General features: G+C 36.3%; 1 protein-coding gene across 1 annotated transcript; it reads right to left on the reverse strand.

Annotated features, from left to right (window-relative positions):
- Positions 1-987: 987 nt before the first annotated feature.
- Positions 988-22005, reverse strand: LOC118815038. Its single transcript, XM_036580969.1, has 11 exons — positions 21926-22005; positions 19688-19840; positions 18235-18387; positions 14695-14847; positions 12608-12760; positions 10526-10678; positions 8851-9003; positions 6442-6558; positions 4231-4308; positions 2793-2882; positions 988-2245 (listed from the first exon to the last, which is right to left on the reverse strand). Exons 1-11 carry the CDS (start codon positions 21927-21929, stop codon positions 2208-2210), a joined length of 1245 nt encoding a protein of 414 aa, XP_036436862.1. The 5' UTR covers positions 21930-22005; the 3' UTR covers positions 988-2207.

The raw sequence follows: 22005 nt of genomic DNA on the forward strand, positions 1-22005 counted from the left end.
GGGGACAGGAGAATGAGGACTAAGCTAACAAACATGCTGAAGAACCTGTCCCACCCCATGCACCGCTCTCTGACAGTACTGAGCAGCTCCTTCAGTGCCCGGCTGCGGCACCCACGGTGCGTGAAGGAGAGATACCGCAGGTCCTTCCTCCCAGCCGCTGTCAGACTCTATAACAGTCACGGCACTCAGTAGACAGTAGTTTACAATTACTTTCCATGTGCAAGAACTCTCAACATCACTGCCACAGCACTTTACTGTGTGCAATATCTCAATCCACCATGCGTAGTATATTCACTGCGGATCATTGTCAACATGTTTACCACCATTATGTGCAATTATGTCAAGTGCAATATTTCTCCATTTATTTTTTATTTATTTGCTATTTTATTCACTGTGCAATACTCACTACAATACATACATTTCTACATTTCTAAATTTAAATTTAATACTTTGTATATTTTTCTTGTAATCTTTGTACATATACATATATATCTTTATACTTTTATTGTTTATTCTATTTTATATATTGTTTGTATATTTCCTGCTGCTCTGTCTTCTGTGCTGCTGTAACACCGCAAATTTCCCCGTTGTGGGATTAATAAAGGATTATCTAATCTAATCTAATCTAAAATGTAGTATAATCTTGATGATATATATAGCAAACATGAATCTGTTTATACAATTTCTTAAGTTAAACCTTTTGAAAATATTGTTTTGTATTGAAAATGTTTTGGTTATGCAAGGAGCTGTTTTGCATATGCAGAACAACTTTAAAACATGATAAAAAGAGAAAAATCCATAAAATCATAAGAGAAATGTGTTGTTTAATTAATTTATTTAATCTTAGGTCTATACATACACATATGTACACACACATTACATTCTCTCTCTCTCTACACTCTGAAGCTGTATATATATATATATAGCTGCTCAGCATCGCTGTGGGAGCATGTGGGCCAGTGCTGGGGGGAGGTTGTTCTCCACAGCTCTAGCACAGATGGTGTGGCATGGAAGACACAACAGCAGCAGAAGTCTGGGCCAGTGTGAGTGCACTCCTTGCTGTAGTGCTTAGCATGTGGGCATTGGTCACTCCAGTCTTTCCTCCCAGACTGTACTGACCAGGCTGTGGAACCACCCCTACCACTCAGTCTCACAGGGCAGTAGGGTCTTGGTGGTGTATACAGCCCAAAGGAGGTCCAACTGATCCAGGAAGCTGGAGGCAAATGGCTGGCTCTTGTTCAATTGTACCCAATTTTATCTGTTGGCCTTCACCATAGTTTATTACTGTACAGCAGTCACCATGGTTAAAATCTGGAACTGTTCCCGCGTTTTTATTTCATAGATGAAAAAATTCTATGACAAAATATGGTGTGCGCTGCTGCGAGTTGCCCTGTAAAGTCTGAATTAATCATTTAAACGTCAAAGGCATTGGGTCGGATTTTAAGGGTGTTTTTCAGATAACACTATACATCATTACATATTAACATAACATGCACAGACTCCAAAAGAATATCCGGCTCGATATTTAAAATAATGCTCAAAATGTTCAACACCTGCAATTACACATTTCTGCCAGAGAGGTCTCCAAACTCTAAATCTTTCATGGCATAGCTTTAAAGACCTTCTGCACTCAAAATGTATGTTTTAAATGGTTAACTCCTCTTGGATGGCTTATTATAGAGTGACATATACTAAAATACACTAGTGAGAGGATATGCCATGCGCTGATGAGTTGTGCCATGAGGCCAGAGAAAAAGCCCCAAGCACCAATGATGCTAAATAGTTTGTAAATAGTGGTTTGAGCCCATGCTATTGAGGTTAAGCATCAGCTGGCTGTCTTAAAGGGCAACATGGGCACCTGAACCGAGAGAGAGAGAAAGAGAGGGAGCGCTTGTTGCTCCTTCCTCTGTTGACCCAGCTCTCTCATCCCACAGCAGTGTCACCGGGTTCATACGTGAGATGTGCCACACTGCTAAATGTTAGCACTGAAAGCTAGCATTAGCTTAGCGAGAAGGTCTAAGTTTTACACACAACATTGCTGAAGTCTCACTGTGGCAAGTTTAGAGGATTAAAAAGTCAAATCTGAGTGAGTGAAGTGAAAGGGCAGAGTATAGAAACGGAGGCAGGGGGTTGAGTGATTCTCAAATAAAGCATTCATAGCTTTTGAATGGCTTTATCTTGCTTTATCTCTCGTCCATCTCATGAGCTTACGGTCCAGAATCTTTAGTAGAATCTTCCATACTTCCTGTAGTGGAAAAGAGAAGAAGAAATAAACTGGACAGATCTACACAGCATTGCAGAGCACTGAAGAGCACCTAAACCCCTTAGTAAATGTAATGAGATGAGAAGTATTCTCAGTTATATCAGATAATAAATATACATAATATATAATAATATACATACACTGACATGCCAAAAGTCATGGGACAGGAACTAGTATCGTATAGGATGCTCTCGCACGCTTGTTTGGGGTCTTTGTGGAGGGAGAATGTGGACATTGGTAGGAAAGAATTTAAAATGCATGCATGCATCAGGGGTTAAGAACTATATGTAAGATTTTCAGATAAAAATAGTGATATTTGACATACACCTGCAGTGAACAAGACGTATGCACAATTCTGCAAGAAAAACAGTCCTGTCTGTATATGCACCACTAAACTACTGATAATTAGGGATGTTTGTGATGATGTCAGGCAGACTGTTTTGATGTACCTCACCTTAAGAGACTGTTAAAGACTGATAGGAACATGCGTATGAAGATTGGACATTGTAAATACTGAATGTGTACTTACCTGTTGTGATGCCACTACAGGAGTGAGAGCCTAGGTGATCACATTCCTTTCTGGTTCCAGAAGGGATCTTGATGATCCGGGCGGGGCAACCTGTGGAGAGAGAGACAGGTGAAAAGAAGTTATGATTAGAGCATGCTAATTAAGTAAAGAAATTAATACCATGACAAAAAGAAATGACCCAAAATGACTTGGAAAAAAGTCTTGTTCCATTGACTTACATTTAAAGTAAAGTATGTTTTTTCATTCTCCTGTAAAGTTATCGTTTTGGAGATACAAGGTTTTCTTCCGACAACAGCGATATATTAATGTTGAGTGCAATTATGTCTCTGTGGTAAGTGGAGCTGATAAAATGAACAATGAGTATAGATACAAGCAGGCGGTTTTAAAATTATGGCTGATCAGTGTATACCAGCGGTCACTAATAGGCGGACCGCGGTCCGAGTCCGGACCCAGACGCTGTCTTATGCGGACCTGGACCTACAACCGATAAACTATAGAGAATTATTTAATTTGTTTTACTGTTTTAATCGGCGTAGCTTTTCTAGTCATTACGGTAGCGCTTTAGGGGCCCGGGAAACTCACAGACCAATTGCATGCGTTGTAAATATCATACGTGACGTTACTCAGCCAATCAGGTCTGTGCATTACGATGAGCACCGAGACTCGAGTGAGTGATGCGCACACAGGGGAGGGACGAGGCGAGAAACAGCAGTCAGAGAAGAAAGTGAGTCAGAGGGAAGTTATTTCACATGTTGTGTTCTAAAAAGAGAAAACTGATGATAAATATTGTTGAAATGTTACTGAATTGTACTTATTTGATTTGACATTTAGTTGTTGACTGTATAAGATGTTGATATAACTACTAGGCTACTTCAGTAGACAGTCTATGGCACTGAATCATGATGCAAGTTAGACATTATGATGTTCTGGACCTTTGCTTGAGGAAATTTTCTCTAACTGGATCTTATTTAATTTTAATTAAAGACCCCTGGTGTATACTCTTACTGAGTTTATCACAAACTCCTCCTCCTGGGCCTGTGTGTTAATGCTCATGGTTAGGCCATGTGCTTCTGTTTTTCTTTCCCAGCTTATGTCCACCCATTCATTTAGTACACCTGCAACTCATTTTCTGGACTCATTACCACCATCATATTGTTCTCTGTTTGTAGCTTTCTTTTTTGATGTGTCTGCTCTGTTCTGTTGTGTTCCGTTGTTTAGTTATTGGTTTGTGTCATAGTTTGTTTCAAGTTTTTATTTTTTCTACTTTGTTGGACTACATACATGCCTACTTGTCTCCTGAGCTGGGAATGTTATGCTGAGATACACCCTCAGCTGTACCACTATAAAACTGTCTCGAACATGCGCCTTTGCTCACCTTGTTCATTGCATGGTTGCATAAACAAGCATTGTCTTAACAGCGTTTGTTAATGATACTTACTGTTTGCTTTTTCAGAGTGACACAATTGTGTTTGTAACAAACTTAGCAAGCATTCATCTGGTTTCTTAATTTCACCAACTGGAAGAGAAGGTGGATGAAAAAAGAAAAAGCTTCAGATTAAGACAAAATGGCCTTAATACATTAAAGTTGCATACGGTCCAATCTAATCAAACGAGTGCACGCAAATTTCACTCACAATTTTGTTATTCATCAGTTTAATTTTTGGCATATGTATGATCAAACTCACATCTGACAGAAGTGCATATACATTTGATTATAAATATTTAGCAACCTTAGCATTTCACAGCCACATCATTCTACTGTGTTAATAAAACTAAAGCGCTTTGTTTTTGTTTCAGATTTTATTCTTTCCAGGGGGGTATTCCACAAAGTAAGCTAACTCAATAATAAAGCCTGGCTTTTTTTCAGTAAGCCCAGCTAATTTTTATCAATTTTGGTTCCACAGAAAATGCTAATCTTAAGCCCTGCTCAGTTACCATGGTAATATATGCTTTTGGACAAACTTGCTCCATCATTGGCTCGCCGGATTAAAATAACACCCTAGAACATTCCGTCTTCATACTGTCAAATATAATGCTGCATACAGAGCGCACTGTGTTTAATATTTTATTATGAATATACTGTGGGGCTTAATAAGGTCTGACATTAGAAATGTATTTTCTTTTTTAAAAAATATAATTAAAAATATCATAAAAAAATTAAAAAGTCATTTGTAAACAAGTATGGGTTTAATGTATTTCCAAAAAAGTTGGGACAAAATATTTACATTTCGCAAAATGTGCAAAATGTAAATAAAAACAAAATGCAACGATGTGCAAATCATTTAAACCAAATATTTCTTTGAAAATAGTAACAAATCAAATGTTGAAACTGAGAAATTTTATCGTTTTTGAAAAATATATGCCCATTTTGAATTTGATGCCAACAACATGTTCTAAAAAAGTTGAAATGAGGAAATGAGAAGACCAATTACTGTAGTTTTTAAAGTGAAATGTTTTCCCATTCTTACTTAACATAGGATTTTAGCTGCTCAACAATTCAGGGTCTCCTTTGTTGTGTTTTTCATTTCATAATGTGCCAAATGTTTTCAGTGGTGACAGGTCTGGACTGCAGGCAGGTCAATTTAGCCCCCGGACTCTTTTACTACAGAGCAATGCTGTTGTAATACATGCAGAATGTGGTTTGACATTATCTTGCTGAAATAATCAAGACCTTCCCTGAAAAAGACATTGTCTGAATGGCAGCATATGTTGCCAGAAAATATTGTTCAGCATTAATGGTGCCTTCACAGATGTGCAAGTCACCCGTGCCATGTGCACTAATGCACCTCTATAACATCATGAATACTGGCTTTTGAACTGTGCACTGATAACAAGATGAGTGGTCTTTAGACCAGAGGACACAGTGTCCATGATTTCCAAAAATAATTTCAAATGTTGATTCGTCGGACCACAGGACACTTCTCCACTTCCCCTCAGTCCATTTTAAATGAGCTTGGGCTCAGAGAAGGTGGCAGCGTTTCTGGATCCTGTTATATATGGCTTCTTCTTTGCGTTTTAGAGTTTTAACTTGCATTTGTAGGTGCAGCGACAAACTGTGTTCACAGACAGTGGTTTTCAGAAGTGTTTCTGAGCCCATGCAGTGATTTCCACTACAGAATGCAGTGCTGCCTGAGGGCCCAAAATCATGGCCAGCAAATACTGGTTTTCGGCCTTGTCTCTTAAATACAGAGATTTCTCCAGATTCTCTGAATCTTTTAATGATATTATGTACCGTAGATGATGAAAAGCAAAAGTTCTTTGCTATTTTATGTTGAGAAAAGTTATTCTCAAATTGTTGCGCCATTCTCTTTCACAGAGTGGTGAACCCCTCCTCATCTTCTGAAAGACTCAGCTTCTCTGAGATGCTCTTTTTATACCCAATCATGCCCCCGTCCCAACTTTTTTGAAACGTGTTGTTGGCATCAACGTCAAAATGGGCAAATATTTTTCAAAAAACAATAAAATTGATCAGTTTTAACATTTGATATGTTGTCTTTGTACTATTTTCAATGAAATATATGCTTTCAATGATTTGCACATCATTGCATTTTGTTTTTATTTGCATTTTGCACCGTGTCCCAACTTTCTTGGAAATGGGGTTGTAAATAAAGCAAACAATATTTCAATAGAATATATTTGTGATACTCACTTGTTGGTGGAATCTCAATGCTTTTACTCTTTTTTGTCAGTGCAAAGTCAGGAGTGACTGTTAAATAGATTCCAGACCTTTGAGAAAATACTTGTTTGAATAACACCTCTTCACTCCCTGGGAATATAAGGTGGAGATTAGTTATAGTTATAGTGCAGGACAATAAAAATTCATTAATTCTAATAACATGTGATGGTGGTGTTGGGAAAGGTAATCTTAACAAGACGGCAAATTAGTATTAGAAATTAGCATGAAGAAGAATTCTGTAGTCTTATAATTAGACTTTAGGGGAAGGATGGAGTTTCACTGGAAATCTCCAAACAGTTATTTCATAGTATTCATCACTAAAGTAATAACCACGATGCTGTTTTCATGCAGACATATCCATATGCATGTTCAGTATATCGTGACATCATGGTGAAGGAGAAGAATTAGAGAATGTCATAATTCTGCTCAGGAGGCTCAAACAAACAAACAGAAAAGGCACTTAAAGAAAAAGGAGAACAACAGTGATAGTTGGTTTGCTCCTACTGAGGCTGGCCCCTCACAAAAGCACAAGCTTGCTCGGCTAAAAACACAGCGCAAAGCCCACATAGCCTGTTCAAACTAAGGGTCTGTATACAAACTGAAACTAAGAATGAAATGAAATTAAATGAATTGAATGAATGAATAAATAAATAAATAAAATGCTTTTTTTCATTTATTTAAACAGAACAGGCGAGACATTCACCACATTGCACCACCCTTCAAACATCAGCCATCCAGGTAACCCACATTGCTCAAACAAAGTCCTTTAAGCATGCATTGCCCGCAGCTGAGGGCTCAGAACGTTTACTGTCCTGGTCAGCGTGCCCTTCGGCCCAGGTGCTTCCCACTCCTCCTCTGGGCCAGACGGGAGGTGACGGCTCCTCAAGGCCCAGCGTAGTTACCCACTCACAGGGCCAGAACGGGAAAGGTCCTGTTCCCTATGAACTACACCAGTCTGTCACCCTGCCCAGACCCAATACAACAGGTTCAACTAGAAACATGCATTTCCTAAAGGAAACATAGTGCAGCTTAAATGGTTCCCACTTCCTGCTAGGTTGCTAGGTGGTTGCTATGGTATCCAAGGTGGTTGCTTATGGTGTTGCTAGATAGTTGCTAAGGTAGCACAGGTGGTTACTACGGTGCTGCTAGGGGTTTGGTATTGTATCCCTGGTGGTTGGCACACGGTTGCTACAGTGTCCCAGGTAGTTGCTAAGGAATTGCTAGGTGGTTGCCATGGTATCTGAGGTGGTTGCTATATGGTATGAGATGTCTCTTAAGTTCATAGGGAGTTGATAACTGGTAGCTATGTGTTGTTAAAAATCAGTGGGAGTGTATGAGAGGAAGGATGAAAAAAACAACACAGAGGAGTGCAGGTCAGTATGGCTGTGGATTAGAGCTTGGGGACCTGCCCTGAGTAAGTACTTGTACTTTGGTGGCTGTCAGGAAAAAGAAAGATGAGGGCTTTGTTGGAAGCGAAAATGAATGGGATGAATGGGAAAAAACGACACATAAAGCAGTGTCGGTCAGTATGGCTGTGGATTAGAGCTTGAGGACCTGCCCTGAGTGAGGACATGTAGTTTGGTGGCTGTAGGGCAAAGAAGTAATGGAGTTTATGTGGTGGCAAAAATGATTGTCTATCGGAGAAACGAGGGATGGAAAAAAAGACAAACGGATGAGTGCAGGTCAGAATGACATTGAATTTGTGCTTAGGGGCCTGCCCAGAGATAGTACATGTGAAACGGTGTCTTTCGGTCAAGCAGAAGTACAGTAGATGGTCATGCAGTTTTTCACCCCATTCATTCCTATGGGAAAAAATATGCAAAATTCCATTGCTACACGGAATCTGTGCATCCGATCAAAAAGCTGTATACAAGCATGCATCAGATATTCAGACCGGACAATCTAGGGTTTCAACAGTGTTGGTATCTCAAAAAATGAGGGATGAGTAAACATCTGGTATTTTTACATCCATTTTTATGGCTGTATTGATTTAAAAAACAATGATGTGGTGAGTAACAAACACACCAACAAGGGTTAAGTGTGTTCTCTGTAGAGGATGTGTTAACTTATTTTCTCTTAGAAAATCAGTACAATTCACTGCAAAAAAATTATATTATAAATAAATAGATAAATAATATTCCTCATTTTGAGATTGTTTGTAGCCTTATCTAAGGTTTTTAACATTATTTACTGACTATTTTTAATTAAGCATTTTTATTTGTTTTATGTCATTTTAATAAGTAAAATCATCATCATACTATACTGGCAGATGAGACTGCTTGTTTTTAAGCATTTTTCTTACAACAAGCGACATCATCTAAATCAAACAAAAAATGTTTAGGAACAAGTTTAAGAATCTCATCATATATTAATGATACTCACTGTCATGTGGGGTTGTCTTGCTTTCTGAGTTTTCACATTGAAAAAGTGAATCTGAAGAGTCATATCCAGAGCTGCAAGGTGACCCTTGTCCTGGCCCAGTTACTTTAATGGTAGGAAGTTCCAGAGACAGTGCGTGTGACCCCTCTTTACTCTCTGTTAAGAAAAGTAGTTACAAACTTTTAATTCACAAATTTAAAAACACAGTATTTCCAAAAACATGCAACAGAATGCAAGACAAGCTGTTTTATACACTAAAATAACGACCAGGGAATATCAAATTACTGTTAATAATTGTTCACTTAAACAGTTTTAGAAACAAGCATCTTGAATTATATATTGTAGCCTAATGTAAAGTTAAATTATTTATAATATATTTAAAATTACATTTAAACTGTGTTCATCTGAACTAGCCAATACATATAATTATTGAAATCTAAACAGGTTGCATTTTATTTTGCATACATTTTCTCATCCATTTTGTCCAGAAAGGACAGTGTTGACCTGCCCTGGTTGCATATAAACAACAGTAAGTTGTTGGATATTCTTACTGTTGTTTCAGCTTCCAAATGCACTGTGCTGGACAGCTGAGATGTAACAACAAACATGAGTAATTACACAAACAAATCTCAATATCTAAATATCAAGCATTCCAGGCTACAGCATACTGCCATGGCGGACATGAAAAATATTTATGCATCGTTTGTATCTTACCTTTGATGCCTTTATTCACAGAACACTGCTGCTGCTATGTTTTGTGGTTTTTGTGTTTGACTTTGGAAATAAGTATGGTCTACTCTGTCGAGGTATCAGGTCTTGCTTTTACAGATCCCCCAGGTATATCTTTTACATAACTGGAGCTTAAAGTACATTTACAGGAAATTTTGGCTTGCTGCTTAAAAAACTGAAAGCTTGAATGACGTAATTGCAGATAGGAGATACAGTAGATTGTCATGCAATTTTTCACCCCATTCATTCCTATGGGAAAAAATATGCAAAATTCCATTGCTACACGGAATCCGTGCATCCGATCAAAAAGCTGTATACAAGCACGCATCACATATTAAGACCGGACAATCTAGGGTTTCAACAGTGTTGATATCTCAAAAAATGAGGGACGAGTTAACTGGTGTGTCCCTTCACTCTATTCTCCTACATGGCCGGCTGTTAGTGTGTGTGTGTGTGTGTGTATGTGTGTGTGTGTGTGTGTGTGTGTGTGAGGGTGGACAACATGGAGAGGCTGCTGACTGGCTACAGCTGCTAAAAGAGAACCCTATGCTGGACACTTGTGATATTTTAAACAATTAAAAAAATATATATTATAAATAAATAGATAAATAATATTCCTCATTTTGAGATTGTTCTAGAATTATCTAAAGTTTTTAACATTATTTACTGACTATTTTTTAATTAAGCATTTTTATTTGTTTAATGTCATTTTAGTAAGTAAAATCATCATCATACTATACTGGCAGATGAGATTGCTTGTTTTAAGCATTTTTCTTACAACAAGCAACATAATCTGAATCAAACAAAAAATGTCTAGAAATAAGTTTAAGAATCTTGAAATTTTCCCTTGCTAAGATATCATTTTTTGCAGTGTCATTTGACCTGGGGTGCCTGAACTTTTGCATACAAATAATTAAACTGAATCTCATCATATATTAATGATACTCACTATCATGTGGGGTTGTCTTGCTTTCTGAGTTTTCACATTGAAAAAGTGAATCTGAAGAGTCATATCCAGAGCTGCAAGGTGACCCTTGTCCTGACCCAGTTACTTTAATGGTAGGAAGTTCCAGAGACAGTGCGTGTGACCCCTCTTTACTCTCTGTTAAGAAAAAAAGGTTACATACTTTTAATTCACAAATTTAAAAACTGGTATTTTTACAAAAAAAATTTTAGGCTGTATTGATTTAAAAAACAATAATGTGGTGGGTCACCAGACCACTGAGTAACAAACACACCAACACCACACCAGGGTTAAATGTGTTCTCTGTAGAGGATGTGTTAACTTATTTTCTCTTAGAAAATCAGTACAATTCACCGCAAAAAAATTATATTATAAATAAATAGATAAATCATATTCCTCATTTTGAGCTTGCTGTAGCCTTATCTAAGGTTTTTAACATTATTTACTGACTATTTTTTAATTAAGCATTTTTATGTCATTTTAGTAAGTAAAATCATCATCATACTATACTGGCAGATGAGATTGCTTGTTTTTAAGCATTTTTCTTACAACAAGCAACATCATCTGAATCAAACAAAAAATGTCTAGAAATAAGTTTAAGAATCTTAAAATTTTCACTTGCTAAGATATCATTTTTTGCAGTGTCATTTGACCTGGGGTGCCAAATGAATATCAAATTAATGTTTATAATTGTTCACTTAAACGGTTTTAGAAACAAGCATCTTGAATTATATACTGTGGCCTAATGTAAAGTTAAATTATTTATAATGTATTTAAAATTACATTTAAACTGTGTTCATCTGAACTAGCCAATACATATAATTATTGAAATCTAAACAGGTTGCATTTTATTTTGCATACATTTTCTCATCCATTTTGTCCAGAAAGGACAGTGTTGACCTGCCCTGGTTGCATATAAACAACAGTAAGTTGTTGGATATTCTTACTGTTGTTTCAGCTTCCAAATGCACTGTGCTGGACAGCTGAGATGTAACAACAAACATGAGTAATTACACAAACAAATCTCAAAATCTAAATATCAAGCATTCCAGGCTACAGTACACTGCCATGGCGGACATGAAAAATGTTTATGCACCGTTTGTATCTTACCTTTGATGCCTTTATTCACAGAACACTGCTGCTGCTATGTTTTGTGGTTTTTGTGTTTGACTTTGGAAATAAGTATGGTCTACTCTGTCGAGGTATCAGGTCTTGCTTTTACAGATCCCCCAGGTATATCTTTTACATAACTGGAGCTTAAAGTACATTTACAGGAAATTTTGGCTTGCTGCTTAAAAAACTGAAAGCTTGAATGACGTAATTGCAGATAGGAGATACAGTAGATTGTCATGCAATTTTTCACCCCATTCATTCCTATGGGAAAAAATATGCAAAATTCCATTGCTACACGGAATCCGTGCGTCTGATCAAAAAGCTGTATACAAGCACGCATCACATATTAAGACCGGACAATCTAGGGTTTCAACAGTGTTGATATCTCAAAAAATGAGGGACGAGTTAACTGGTGTGCTCCTTCACTCTATTCTCCTACATGGCCTGCTGTTAGTGTGTGTGTGTGTGTGTATGTGTGTGTGTGTGTGTGTGTGTGTGTGGACAACATGGACAGGCTGCTGACTGGCTACAGCTGCTAAAAAAGAACCCTACGCTGGACACTTGTGATATTTTAAACAATTAAAAAAAAATTATATTATAAATAAATAGATAAATAATATTCCTCATTTTGAGACTGTTGTAGAATTATTTAAGGTTTTTAACATTATTTACGGACTATTTTTTAATTAAGCATTTTTATTTGTTTAATGTCATTTTAGTAAGTAAAATCATCATCATACTATACTGGCAGATGAGATTGCTTGTTTTAAGCATTTTTCTTACAACAAGCAACATCATCTGAATCAAACAAAAAATGTCTAGAAATAAGTTTAAGAATCTTAAAATTTTCACTTGCTAAGATATCATTTTTTGCAGTGTCATTTGACCTGGGGTGCCTGAACTTTTGCATACAAATAATTAAACTGAATCTCATCATATATTAATGATACTCACTATCATGTGGGGTTGTCTTGCTTTCTGAGTTTTCACATTGAAAAAGTGAATCTGAAGAGTCATATCCAGAGCTGCAAGGTGACCCTTGTCCTGACCCAGTTACTTTATTGGTAGGAAGTTCCAGAGACAGTGCGTGTGACCCCTCTTTACTCTCTGTTAAGAAAAAAAGGTTACATACTTTTAATTCACAAATTTAAAAACTGGTATTTTTACAAAAAAAATTTTAGGCTGTATTGATTTAAAAAACAATAATGTGGTGGGTCACCAGACCACTGAGTAACAAACACACCAACACCACACCAGGGTTAAATGTGTTCTCTGTAGAGGATGTGTTAACTTATTTTCTCTAAGAAAATCAGTACAATTCACTGCAAAAAAATATGTTATAAATAAATAGATAAATAATATTCCTCATTTTGAGATTGTTCTAGAATTATCTAAAGTTTTTAACATTATTTAGTGACTATTTTTTAATTAAGCATTTTTATTTGTTTTATGTCATTTTAGTAAGTAAAATCATCATCATACTATACTGGCAGGTGAGATTGCTTGTTTTTAAGCATTTTTCTTACAACAAGCGACATCATCTGAATCAAACAAAAAATGTCTAGAAATAAGTTTAAGAATCTTAAAATTTTCACTTGCTAAGATATCATTTTTTGCAGTGTCATTTGACCTGGGGTGCCAAATGAATATCAAATTACTGTTTATAATTGTTCACTTAAACGGTTTTAGAAACAAGCATCTTGAATTATATATTGTAGCCTAATGTAAAGTTAAATTATTTATAATATATTTAAAATTACATTTAAACTGTGTTCATCTGAACTAGCCAATACATATAATTATTGACATCTAAACAGGTTGCATTTTATTTTGCATACATTTTCTCATCCATTTTGTCCAGAAAGGACAGTGTTGACCTGCCCTGGTTGCATATAAACAACAGTAAGTTGTTGGATATTCTTACTGTTGTTTCAGTTTCCAAATGCACTGTGCTGGACAGCTGAGATGTAACAACAAACATGAGTAATTACACAAACAAATCTCAAAATCTAAATATCAAGCATTCCAGGCTACAGTACACTGCCATGGCGGACATGAAAAATGTTTATGCACCGTTTGTATCTTACCTTTGATGCCTTTATTCACAGAACACTGCAGCTGCTATGTTTTGTGGTTTTTGTGTTTGACTTTGGAAATAAGTATGGTCTACTCTGTCAAGGTATCAGGTCTTGCTTTTACAGATCCCCCAGGTATATCTTTTACATAACTGGAGCTTAAAGTACATTTACAGGAAATTTTGGCTTGCTGCTTAAAAAACTGAAAGCTTGAATGACGTAATTGCAGATAGGAGATACAGTAGATTGTCATGCAATTTTTCACCCCATTCATTCCTATGGGAAAAAATATGCAAAATTCCATTGCTACACAGAATCGGTGCGTCCGATCAAAAAGCTGTATACAAGCACGCATCACATATTCAGACCGGACAATCTAGGGTTTCAACAGCGTTGATATCTCAAAAAATGAGGGACGAGTTAACTGGTGTGCTCCTTCACTCTATTCTCCTACATGGCCTGCTGTTAGTGTGTGTGTGTGTGTATGTGTGTGTGTGTGTGTGTGTGTGTGTGGACAACATGGACAGGCTGCTGACTGGCTACAGCTGCTAAAAAAGAACCCTACGCTGGACACTTGTGATATTTTAAACAATTAAAAAAAAATTATATTATAAATAAATAGATAAATCATATTTCTCATTTTGAGACTGTTGTAGAATTATTTAAGGTTTTTAACATTATTTACGGACTATTTTTTAATTAAGCATTTTTATTTGTTTAACGTCATTTTAGTAAGTAAAATCATCATCATACTATACTGGCAGATGAGATTGCTTGTTTTAAGCATTTTTCTTACAACAAGCAACATCATCTGAATCAAACAAAAAATGTCTAGAAATAAGTTTAAGAATGTTAAAATTTCCCTTGCTAAGATATCATTTTTTGCAGTGTCATTTGACCTGGGGTGCCTGAACTTTTGCATACAAATAATTAAACTGAATCTCATCATATATTAATGATACTCACTATCATGTGGGGTTGTCTTGCTTTCTGAATTTTCACATTGAAAAAGTGAATCTGAAGAGTCATATCCAGAGCTGCAAGGTGACCCTTGTCCTGACCCAGTTACTTTATTGGTAGGAAGTTCCAGAGACAGTGCGTGTGACCCCTCTTTACTCTCTGTTAAGAAAAGTAGTTACAAACTTTTAATTCACAAATTTAAAAACACAGAATTTCTAAAAACATACAACAGAATGCAAGACAAGCTGTTTTATACACTAAAATAATGACCAGGGAATATCAAATTACTGTTTATACACAAACAAATCTCAATATCTAAATATCAAGCATTCCAGGCTACAGTACACTGCCATGGCGGGCATGAAAAATATTTATGCATCGTTTGTATCTTACCTTTGATGCCTTTATTCACAGAACACTGCTGCTGCTATGTTTTGTGGTTTTTGTGTTTGACTTTGGAAATAAGTATGGTCTACTCTGTCGAGGTATCAGGTCTTGCTTTTACAGATCCCCCAGGTATATCTTTTACATAACTGGAGCTTAAAGTACATTTACAGGAAATTTTGGCTTGCTGCTTAAAAAACTGAAAGCTTGAATGACGTAATTGCAGATAGGAGATACAGTAGATTGTCATGCAATTTTTCACCCCATTCATTCCTATGGGAAAAAATATGCAAAATTCCATTGCTACACGGAATCGGTGCGTCCGATCAAAAAGCTGTATACAAGCACGCATCACATATTAAGACCGGACAATCTAGGGTTTCAACAGCGTTGATATCTCAAAAAATGAGGGACGAGTTAACTGGTGTGTTCCTTCGCTCTGTTCTCCTACATGGCCGGCTGTTAGTGTTTGTGTGTGTGTGTATGTGTGTGTGTGTGTGTGTGTGTGTGGACAACATGGACAGGCTGCTGACTGGCTACAGCTGCTAAAGGAGAACTCTACGCTGGACACTTGTGATATTTTAAACATCTGGTATTTTTACATCCATTTTTATGGCTGTATTGATTTAAAAAACAATAATGTGGTGAGTCACCAGACCACTGAGTAACAAACACACCAACACCACACAAGGGTTAAGTGTGTTCTCTGTAGAGGATGTGTTAACTTATTTTCTCTTAGAAAATCAGTACAATTCACTGCAAAAAAATTATATTATAAATAAATAGATAAATCATATTCCTCATTTTGAGCTTGCTGTAGCCTTATCTAAGGTTTTTAACATTATTTACTGACTATTTTTTAATTAAGCATTTTTATGTCATTTTAGTAAGTAAAATCATCATCATACTATACTGGCAGATGAGATTGCTTGTTTTTAAGCATTTTTCTTACAACAAGCAACATCATCTGAATCAAACAAAAAATGTCTAGAAATAAGTTTAAGAATCTTAAAATTTTCACTTGCTAAGATATCATTTTTTGCAGTGTCATTTGACCTGGGGTGCCTGAACTTTTGCATACAAATAATTAAACTGAATCTCATCATATATTAATGATACTCACTGTCATGTGGGGTTGTCTTGCTTTCTGAGTTTTCACATTGAAAAAGTGATTTTGGAGAGTCATATGCAGAGCTGCAAGGTGACCTTTGTCCTGGCCCAGTTACTTTAATGGTAGGAGGTTCCAGAGACAGTGCGTGTGACCCCTCTTTACTCTCTGTTAAGAAAAGTAGTTACAAACTTTTAATTCACAAAATTAAAAACACAGTATGTCTAAAAACATGCAACAGAATGCAAGACAAGCTGTTTTATACACTAAAATAAAGAAGGAAGGAAAATCAAATTACTGTTAATAAGAACTGTGTACCAGTCCCAAATCATGAAATACGAGGCTCCTGTGCTCAGTTTTCTGTCTGCTGCTATCTGGAAATTTTTTTTTTTTTTTCATTACATCACAGATGTTATACAAGATGTGCAGCACCACAATGCCAGAATATTAACCATGGTGCTGGGCTGTGTCTTAAGGCCTGTGTGTATTCATGTATGTTTAATTCAGTTAGCCTGTTCACTTAAACGGTTTTAGAAACAAGCATCTTGAATTATATATTGTAGCCTAATGTAAAGTTAAATTATTTATAATATATTTAAAATTACATTTAAACTGTGTTCATCTGAACTAGCCAATACATATAATTATTGAAATCTAAACAGGTTGCATTTTATTTTGCATACATTTTCTCATCCATTTTGTCCAGAAAGGACAGTGTTGACCTGCCCTGGTTGCATATAAACAACAGTAAGTTGTTGGATATTCTTACTGTTGTTTCAGTTTCCAAATGCACTGTGCTGGACAGCTGAGATGTAACAACAAACATGAGTAATTACACAAACGAATCTCAATATCTAAATATCAAGCATTCCAGGCTACAGTACACTGCCATGGCGGACATGAAAAATGTTTATTCACTGTTTGTATCTTACCTTTGATGCCTTTATTCACAGAACACTGCTGCTGCTATGTTTTGTGGTTTTTGTGTTTGACTTTGGAAATAAGTATGGTCTACTCTGTCGAGGTATCAGGTCTTGCTTTTACAGATCCCCCAGGTATATCTTTTACATAACTGGAGCTTAAAGTACATTTACAGGAAACTTTGGCTTGCTGCTTAAAAAACTGAAAGCTTGAATGACGTAATTGCAGATAGGAGATACAGTAGATTGTCATGCAATTTTTCACCCCATTCATTCCTATGGGAAAAAATATGCAAAATTCCATTGCTACACGGAATCCGTGCGTCCGATCAAAAAGCTGTATACAAGCACACATCATATATTCAGACCGGACAATCTAGGGTTTCAACAGCGTTGATATCTCAAAAAATGAGGGACGAGTTAACTGGTGTGTTCCTTCGCTCTGTTCTCCTACATGGCCGGCTGTTAGTGTTTGTGTGTGTGTGTATGTGTGTGTGTGTGTGTGTGTGTGTGGACAACATGGACAGGCTGCTGACTGGCTACAGCTGCTAAAGGAGAACTCTACGCTGGACACTTGTGATATTTTAAACATCTGGTATTTTTACATCCATTTTTATGGCTGTATTGATTTAAAAAACAATAATGTGGTGAGTCACCAGACCACTGAGTAACAAACACACCAACACCACACAAGGGTTAAGTGTGTTCTCTGTAGAGGATGTGTTAACTTATTTTCTCTTAGAAAATCAGTACAATTCACTGCAAAAAAATTATATTATAAATAAATAGATAAATCATATTCCTCATTTTGAGCTTGCTGTAGCCTTATCTAAGGTTTTTAACATTATTTACTGACTATTTTTTAATTAAGCATTTTTATTTGTTTAATGTCATTTTAGTAAGTAAAATCATCATCATACTATACTGGCAGATGAGATTGCTTGTTTTAAGCATTTTTCTTACAACAAGCAACATCATCTGAATCAAACAAAAAATGTCTAGAAATAAGTTTAAGAATGTTAAAATTTTCACTTGCTAAGATATCATTTTTTGCAGTGTCATTTGACCTGGGGTGCCTGAACTTTTGCATACAAATAATTAAACTGAATCTCATCATATATTAATGATACTTACTATCATGTGGGGTTGTCTTGCTTTCTGAGTTTTCACATTGAAAAAGTGAATCTGAAGAGTCATATCCAGAGCTGCAAGGTGACCCTTGTCCTGACCCAGTTACTTTATTGGTAGGAAGTTCCAGAGACAGTGCGTGTGACCCCTCTTTACTCTCTGTTAAGAAAAGTAGTTACATATTTTTAATTCACAAATTTAAAAACACAGTATTTCTAAAAACATACAACAGAATGCAAGACAAGCTGTTTTATACACTAAAATAATGACCAGGGAATATCAAATTACTGTTTATACACAAACAAATCTCAATATCTAAATATCAAGCATTCCAGGCTACAGTACACTGCCATGGCGGGCATGAAAAATATTTATGCACTGTTTGTATCTTACCTTTGATGCCTTTATTCACAGAACACTGCTGCTGCTATGTTTTGTGGCTTTTGTGTTTGACTTTGGAAATAAGTATGGTCTACTCTGTCGAGGTATCAGGTCTTGCTTTTACAGATCCCCCAGGTATATCTTTTACATAACTGGAGCTTAAAGTACATTTACAGGAAATTTTGGCTTGCTGCTTAAAAAACTGAAAGCTTGAATGACGTAATTGCAGATAGGAGATACAGTAGATTGTCATGCAATTTTTCACCCCATTCATTCCTATGGGAAAAAATATGCAAAATTCCATTGCTACACGGAATCCGTGCGTCCGATCAAAAAGCTGTATACAAGCACACATCATATATTCAGACCGGACAATCTAGGGTTTCAACAGCGTTGATATCTCAAAAAATGAGGGACGAGTTAACTGGTGTGCTCCTTCACTCTATTCTCCTACATGGCCGGCTGTTAGTGTGTGGGTGTGTGTATGTGTGTGTGTGTGTGTGTGTGTGGACAACATGGACAGGCTGCTGACTGGCTACAGCTGCTAAAGGAGAACTCTACGCTGGACACTTGTGATATTTAAAAAATCTGGTATTTTTACATCCATTTTTATGGCTGTATTGATTTAAAAAACAATGATGTGGTGAGTCACCAGACGAGTTCTCTGTAGAGGATGTGTTAACTTATCTTCTCTTAGAAAATCAGTACAATTCACTGCAAAAAAATATATTATAAATAAATAGATAAATCATATTCCTCATTTTGAGATTGCTGTAGCCTTATCTAAGGTTATTTAAAATTATTTACTGACTATTTTTTAATTAAGCATTTTTATTTGTTTTATGTCAGTAAAATCATCATCATACTATACTGGCAGATGAGATTGCTTGTTTTAAGCATTTTTCTTACAACAAACAACATCATCTGAATCAAACAAAAAATGTCTAGAAATAAGTTTAAGAATCTTAAAATTTCCCTTGCTAAGATATCAGTTTTTGCAGTGTCATTTGACCTGGGGTGCCTGAACTTTTGCATCAAATAATTAAACTGAATCTCATCATATATTAATGATACTCACTGTCATGTGGGGTTGTCTTGCTTTCTGAGTTTTCACATTGAAAAAGTGAATCTGAACAGTCATATGCAGAGCTGCAAGGTGACCTTTGTCCTGGCCCAGTTACTTTAATGGTAGGAGGTTCCAGAGACAGTGCGTGTGACCCCTCTTTACTCTCTGTTAAGAAAAGTAGTTACAAACTTTTAATTCACAAATTTAAAAACACAGTATGTCTAAAAACATGCAACAGAATGCAAGACAAGCTGTTTTATACACTAAAATAAAGAATCAAATTACTGTTAATAAGAACTGTGTACCAGACCCAAATCATTAAGTACCAGGCTCCTGTGCTCAGTTTTCTGTCTGCTGCTATCTGGAACATTTTTTTTGTGTGTGTGCATGTTTCTTTTATCATTACATCTCGGATGTTATATAAGATGTATGTGCAGCACAACAATGTCAACATATTAACCATGGTGCTGGGCTGTGTCTTAAGGCCTGTGAGTATTCATGTATCTTTTAATTCAGTTAGCCTGTTCACTTAAACTGATTTAGAAACAAACATCTTAAATTATATATTGTAGCCTAATGTAAAGTTAAATTATTTATAATATATTTAAAATTACATTTAAACTGTGTTCATCTGAACTAGCCAATAAATATAAACATTGGAATCTAAACAGTTTGCATTATGTGTTGCATACTATTAACATTTTCTTGTCTGTTTTGTCCAGAAGAGACAGTGTTGATCTGTCCTGATTGCATAAAAACAATAGTCAGTTGCTTGATAGTGCAGTTTCTAAATGCACTGTGCCGAACAGCTAAGATGTAACAACAAAGATGAGGAATAACACCAGCAAACTTCAAAATCTTCCAGGCTACAGCATACTGCCATGGCGAGCATGAAAATTGTTTATGTACCATTTATATCTTACCTTTGACAGCTTTATTCACAGAACACTGATGCTGATATGTTTTGTGTTTTTTGTGTTTGACTTTAAAAAAAAGTATCTTCTAATCTGTCGAGGTTTAAATTAGTAGCTGTGCTGCTATGTAGACAGTGCTCTTCATGAATCTTTGGCCCCACCATGAGTCAAAGTAGCTGTTCAGATTTTGCCACAAATGCTTTCTCAGACCCCTGGGTGCACACCCATAAAACTCACGGGATGCTCCAGACCTGCTCTGTACGACCAAATGCATTATAAATGAATTATTAGGGCCACCTATTGGGAGTGGGAGCTTTTAGGGGTCCAAACACTAGCAGGTAAGACAGGTTTTATTCCCTCACAGTTTGTTACTGCTTCCCAAAAAGAAAGGTTGTTATGCATTAGTGATGAACAAATCATTTTTTTAACTGTAATTTTCAGAATCACGCTTTTCTCCAGCATCTTTGCAATGCTTACTTCCATGTTGTAGGCTGAATAATTCAATAAGATTCACATAATAAGCTTTCAGAATTGAACCTCATAAAATCACAACGTAAAGCACCACATATTAGTAACTATTTCTTTCAGATTTGCTAATATGTTCTCTTTGTAGGCTGTAGCTTGTGGCTTCTTCCTGTTATGTGTGACATCATGCACCGGCTTCTTCATGCAGTGTGTGTGTGTGTGTGTGTGTGTGTGTGTGTGTGTGTGTGTGTGTCCTATGACAAAAAAAATACTCTTCCTGTTATTGAAAGTGTACATTAGCCCGGCATAATAGCCAGTCTACTCTGACGAGTACAGAGAGTCCAGTTGCAGAGAATATAAAATACAGACCTGATAAAGAGAGTCTGATATCAGTGCTGTTTTTTTCCCACTTTTGCAGCACAAATGTGGACTTTTGTACATTGGTCTTGATTTACACCACCATTTTAATGTTTGCACTGAAGTGCAGTAGATGACCAGCTATACGAATCTTCAAGGTGTGCCAAAGAGGTAAATCTGAATCTCTAGTCTAAGAATGTCTCGTCTTTCCAATGTCTCTTTTGCCACATCGCAAGTAAAAAAAAAAAAGAAAAAGCTAAAGGACTATAACGACTATTAATATAATAAATATAAATAAAATAACTGTAGTTAACTATAAGGACTATAATTATAGTCCTATCTTGGCTTGTTTCAGTACTTGCTGTTATTCTTGCTCTTCGTTCAGCAGCATCCATGCTGTTGCTTTTTCTAAGCTGACAACTTGCTCTTGACTTCTCTCTATTGCACTGACAAAACAAGGTACTTACATTTTAAAAACTCTGTTGAATGTAAATGTGGATAAGCGATGACTCACCCATTATTTCATTAGTAACCTCATATTGATTTCCTATCGATTAATGCCTTAGCAGTTGGCAGACAGAAACTGTGGTGAGC

The sequence above is a fragment of the Colossoma macropomum genome, unplaced genomic scaffold (assembly GCF_904425465.1).
Source record: "Colossoma macropomum unplaced genomic scaffold, Colossoma_macropomum, whole genome shotgun sequence".
NCBI lineage: Eukaryota > Metazoa > Chordata > Actinopteri > Characiformes > Serrasalmidae > Colossoma > Colossoma macropomum.